Source organism: Oratosquilla oratoria, chromosome 28, assembly GCF_046742065.1.
Source record: "Oratosquilla oratoria isolate Oo_2021 chromosome 28, ASM4674206v1, whole genome shotgun sequence".
NCBI classification, from domain to species: Eukaryota; Metazoa; Arthropoda; class Malacostraca; order Stomatopoda; family Squillidae; genus Oratosquilla; species Oratosquilla oratoria.
The window spans coordinates 4,162,932-4,168,931 of NC_134804.1; the positions used below are offsets into that span (position 1 = coordinate 4,162,932).

Consider the following 6,000-nt stretch of genomic DNA (forward strand, 5'->3'; position numbering starts at 1 on the left):
TATGCATTACTAAATTCAGCTTAGGTTAGGTTAGGGCATACCAAGTTATCAGTTTAATTTCTTCGCCTTCTACATAAATCAAAACAAATGTAGCATCTGGAAGCACCCATCACGGTTCCATTCAGTAGTGTATGGCTTTTAGCAATTTTTTTTATTAATTTTTTCTTATTAATTTCTGCCAAGAAAAACATTTTACATTGTTTTATTATAAATCACAGTATTAACATTTTTCTAATGCTATCTCTTTTAGATGTGCACTTCCTTAACCATTTTGGTATGATGATGCCTACATAGATGTCATGAGGTGCAAGTGGGTACACGAGGATTCTGGCATCAGTGTCTTGGTTATACATTTTGTAGTTGTACATGAGTTATCCCCGGATTCTGTGAACTTGGGGGATTAAAACGTGTAACAAGAAATAGACATTTGGGAATGGATGCTAGGAGGAGATTGTATGAAGGAGGGACTGTGCCGACAGCACTGTGTGGAGCAGAAACAAGGAACATGAGAAAGGAAGAGAGGAAATGTTTGAATGTGTTTGAGATGAGGTGTCTGAAAAGTATGATAGGGGTTACTAGGCTGGATAGAGTGAGAAATGAGGAGGTGAGGAGGAGAACGGGGGTGGAAAGGGAGTTGGGAGATAGGGTTGATGAAAGAGTATCGAGATGGTTTGGACACATGGAAAAAAATGAGAGAAGAAAAATTAGTAAAAGAGGTGTGGAAGGCAGAGGTGGAAGGAGTGAACATGAGGGTTTGACCTAGGATGAGGTAAAAGGGGCATTGAGAATGAGGGGAATGCCTGCTGAGGAAGGACAGGAGAGGACAGAAGATAGGGGCGGAGAATGGTTGTGTATGGATGATGCTGTGATGCATGAGGGGGAGTGGGTGGGGGATGGGGAGTGGGTGGGGGATGGGGGGTGAGGGAGAATGTGTGAAAAATAAATTCATGCAACCCAAAGGAATTTCTCCCCGTCTTCTCCTTTTCTGCATGAGGGGACGGAGAGGGGGGGTCGCCGATTTAATGAAGCGGCCTTGCTGTGAATGTGCTGTCTTGCAACACTGCTTCTGACCCAGGGCGGTGGGCAAGATGCAGGAATCACTAGTCATCCAGGAGGTACCAAGATAAGAGGGAGTGAAGAGGGTGAAGGGGAGTGGAGTATGTTAGGGATGGAATGTGTGGGAGTGGTTTTATGCCTTTTTTGGGGGGGCTACCTCCCTTATAAGGGGGATAAAAGCCTTTGGTATATGTATTATTACTCAGAGTAAAAGAGAACAAGTTATGCAGCAGCAACTTTATATATTACAGTGAGAGTAGTGTGATGCAAATTAGAACCTCAGGAAACACAGCGATGTACAGGTCAGATGTGGGGTTAAAGTCTTGGAGTCAAAACAAGAGGTAACCTATCTTGGAATACCCTTAGATCAGTCCCTCTCAGGGAATGCCATAATGGATAAGACTGTATCCAAGTGTTCACATAAAGTCAAATTTTTGTACAGAAAAGCCAGAAATTTTGATCTGGAAACAAAGAAGCTTCTGGTCTCAGCCTTGTTACAACATCACTTTGATTATTACGCTTGTAGCTCTTGGTACAGTAGTCTGAGTAGAAAAAACCAGTCCCAGCTACAGGTTACACAAAATAAGATAATTAGATTCATACTAAATTTACCTCAACATAGTCATATTGGTATTGAAGAATTTAGCAAGGTAGGAATGTTACCTGTAAAATATCGTGTCCAGTAGTTGAAACTAAACCAGGTTTACAATGTCGTTCATAATTCTGCTCCCTCATATGTGAGCTGTAATTTTACATTGGCTGAGAACTGAACCCGGAACAGTCAAGAGTCTCTTATTGTACCTCATGCAGGTCCCTTCACCAAAAACAGTTTTCACTTCACAGGTGCTCAACTATGGAACTCACTACCTGTGTCCATTAAGAAGTCAAATAGCAAGGTTACCTTCAAGAAAAAAGTCAAGGGTTACTATATGTCTCAGCTATGGAGAGAGAACAGCCTTGATTTTGTGTACTTCTAGCTTAGTGAGGGATACCCGATTCCATGAGTAATACCATCCAAATCTGTGTTCACTCATAACTGTTCTGACCTCCCCCCCCTTTTTTTTGTTCTTCAGAAGTTTAGTTTAGTATAACAATGATTGATGTTTACAAATTGGTTTCCACCTTTGTTTTGCCAGTCATAATATGGTATATGTCTCAGGTAGGGTCTGAGAACAGTTATGATCTGACCTTTTTCCTCGTTCTCCTTGTTGTTTTACTCATTCGAGTACCGGTCCCCTGTACCCTACCCCTGATGCTTCAGGTTATAATGTACTACTCCCTGGTGCTCATACTAATTGCCCACTCCGTCCCGAGATTCAGGTTAAATGTTAGATTTAATTAATAGGTGACCCCAGCTGCAGTGTAGCATTCACTATAACTACATGTTGTTACAAATGTAGAATATTATAGTACAGGTAGTTCTCGTTATATGCGGGGGTTCCGTTCCGCGGACCCCCCGCATATAACGAATTCGCATATATCGAACTATTGAACCTATGGGAAAAAGGGGGATACGTTCTCAACTCGGATTGATTTTTTTTTTTTTTTTTTTTACATATTTTATTTTGGCAAAGGGCTTACATACTGCATCTCATATATGTTTACATACATTTTAGCACAAGGCAATGGATTAGGGGCTGAGTGGTGCAGGTTCATCGGGGTCTTCTTCATCATGTGAAGTTTGTAACAATGCTTCAGTACGGAGTGCGGAGAATAAACGATAATTCTTGCAGAGAGTGAAAATTGACGAAATTAATTGGGGCAGTAATAAGTATAAAAAATTAATTTGTTTGTGAAAAAATAATTAATTTGTGTATCAAAAAAGCTTAATTACCTGCAGAAAGACAATGGTTTGGCCTATGAAACAGGAAGGATGCCTAAGACGATGCCGTCTGTACAGCTGCCGGTGTTGTTGTTGTGATAACGCCGCAGTGATGCCAGCTCTACCTAGCTGATGCAGCCAGTGTTACCACACGGCTTTATGCGCACCAACTTCAAATATATAATAGGTATTTTGAACAAAATAATCGGCCACGACTATTTTTATTTTTATTTTTTTTTAGGTCAAATCGCATATCTTCGAATATATCCCCGCACATATCGAAAAGTGGTGCAAATTCTTGAATCGCATATATCGAAGTCGCATATATCGAGAACTACCTGTATATCATTAATGGTACTACACTGATATAGTACTCACTCATACATGTTGATACGGCTGTAGAATAATGCAGTATATCATTAATGGTACTACTCTGATATAGTACTCACTCATACTGTTTTGTTACAGTTTAATATTATTTTGTTGTTCCTTTGCTTATTGCAATGTTCCTCTTTGTGATGGAGCTCAAATTTTTGGTCTCAATATTCCTATGTGTACAAACATTTTAGTAATATTAGCTAAACTATAACAATGTTTATGTGTTATATGTGTTCTGACTGGTATTACGCATGATTGTCTCTGGTCCCCTTAACCCCCTATGTTTGTTGTCAGTGTGACTTAGTATAGAATAACAATCTGATGAGGACCACAATGGAAATAAGCGTACATGCTTTTTGTGTTATCCTCGGCAATTTGCATTTATTATTCCGAACTATGTGTTCTTGTCATTATTTGCACTTCATGTACATTGATTCATTGCCAAATAAAGTCTATCTATCTATCTAAGGTAGCCAATGCTACATGTCATACTGATGGTTAACCCCTTCCATACGGTGCCGCACACGTAGGCGTCATGAGGAGCAAGTGGATTCGCGACGCTGCCATATCGGCGTCTTGATTATATTTATTGTAGTCGCCCCTGTGTTTTTACATTCTCCCAAATGCGCCCTTAATCCCATTCTCTGTGGTTTTCAAAATTCGCGGGTGAAAGAGAGAACGATCGATATAAGCGGCGACTATATTTTATGATGCGAATATTATTTCGTTACGTCGTACGGCTGGCATTGGCTGCTGCCCGCGAGATTTAAGTCCCGTATTGAAGTGGTTAAATTTACCATTATTTTACTCAAAGGGTGCCTCAATTATTACTTTTCAGGTAGAATTTTTTTTTAAACATGGTCTGCAGGAAAATAACTGACATTATAAATGAGAAAATGCAAAGTTGTACCTAAGCTTGGAGGTTACCCTTTACCCAACTTAAGTATACAGTAATTCATAACCATTTACAGATAAATTCTATAAAGGTATAAATATGAAATAATGGGGAAAGGTCCAAGTTAATGGGTGTTATAAGGTTTAGTAGTGACAAAACTATAAAATGCATGACAATATGTACCCCATGTTCATCATGTAATGAAAATAGCAGGTCTAAAATCACTATAATGTGAAAAGGTCATTGCTTAGTCTCAAATGCTCACAGGTACCTCTCAGTAGGCCCTTCATGTTGTAATTACTTGCTTGCAGTGATTTTGAGAAATTTCACAAATCAAAATACCTTGAGAAGGAAAGAAAAAAAATTCCTGCGTGCACTCTAGGAAAGAAAGTAGTGCCATAACTATTTACTAAAGTCTAAACCCATGGTCAGCATGAAGGGATAAAATTGTAAAAGCAGTCTAGGCATGCGATACCTTATTCTAGTAATTTCAACCTATCAGCCTCAGCTACAGGAACTGCCGCTGCAACCTCTGTTTTGCCTCATATACAAAGGAATGAGGTAATCTAGCCTGTTGTAGTGAGGCCAGGTTTGGTATGAAGGCAGAGGAAATGCATCTTCAATCTTCTGCAGTAAGATGTCTAGGTGACACTTGAAAACTACTACACTGCAGGATGATGTCTCTCAGACTCTGAGGGAGATTGTTGAACAGTTTTGGCCCTGTTCTGCTGAAGCTACAAGCTCAAAATGAAAATGTCTTCATACTCTGGCAGTTTGTCTTGGGGACTTCAATGATTGTAGCATGACCTCCCTCTTGTCTTGTTTGGACTTAATTTCAGGCCAATATTTGGTACCAGACCTTCCAGGATCTTCCAGATTTGGTACCATTCTCCTCTACTTTGGAGAGAATAGAGCTTGAGGTGCTGCAGTCATTCCCAGTAATTTTTGCCACTTAGACAATCTTGCTGGTGAAGTTCCTCTGCACATCCTCTAGCTCTTCTATCTCTCCAATATTAGGTTGGGCTCCACAGCTGGCAGCAGTATTGTTTAGGTAGCACCAATCTCTTCCATAGACTGTATAATCATAAGGCCGCTGCTCTTCCCTGGTGGTTGTCATGTGCTGAATTTGAGTATATGTAAACAACTTTGTCTATCTTTCAACTTTTATAACACTAATTACTGCTTCTTACCTGAAATTCTAAGGTAGAGTCTGTTCCTTTCTCAATATCTTCATGAAAACATTCTTTGGCATTATCTGGCAGTTCAAATGTCAATTCCACTCCAGCAACAGCAACCAAACAACACGATAAATATACAATAAAATCTATCAGATCCATAGTTATATTCTTTGTAGTGATTTGAAAATATCAGCTATACATAATTTATACTCCACGACCACAAATGTACTCGGGGCCGAATTTAAGAATGTTTATATTCACTGTCTTCTGCTAAAATACGTGGCCGGAAACTTCGTCTTCGAAACTGCTGCCATCTGTGGAGAATACTTGACAATTTGTCCGACTTATGTTTCGAAGCTTCCAGTTCAAGTACTGAATTTTTTTACCTCAAGTGATAAATGTTTTATCCTTGTGGTATTTCGATTAGGATACTTAATTATGCGGTAATTCTATTATGATGTATTACAACTTTAGCCAATATGTTTTACTAGTTTGATTGAATATGTAAATACTAGAATCGGACATTGGTACTCAAGGTATTGCTGACGTTACAGTTTTCCCATTTTCTTTTGTTTTGTATTGTAGATTACTGAAATAGATGTTGCTTGAAAGCATGCAACTATATACAATGGAGATCATGTAAAATAAAATTCCTGATCTAATAAGTTATT

At 39.1% G+C, this 6,000-nt stretch overlaps 1 protein-coding gene across 1 annotated transcript in view; it reads right to left on the minus strand.

Moving 5' to 3' along the window:
- p24-1 (transmembrane emp24 domain-containing protein) overlaps nucleotides 1-5,661 on the minus strand; it is a 44,598-nt gene extending 38,937 nt beyond the window's left edge. Inside the window, exon 1 of the mRNA XM_076210941.1 lies at nucleotides 5,342-5,661. Coding sequence (XP_076067056.1) covers nucleotides 5,342-5,488 — 147 coding nt within the window. The 5' untranslated portion in view covers nucleotides 5,489-5,661. The remainder of the gene's footprint in view (nucleotides 1-5,341) is intronic.
- Nucleotides 5,662-6,000: the final 339 nt, after the last annotated feature.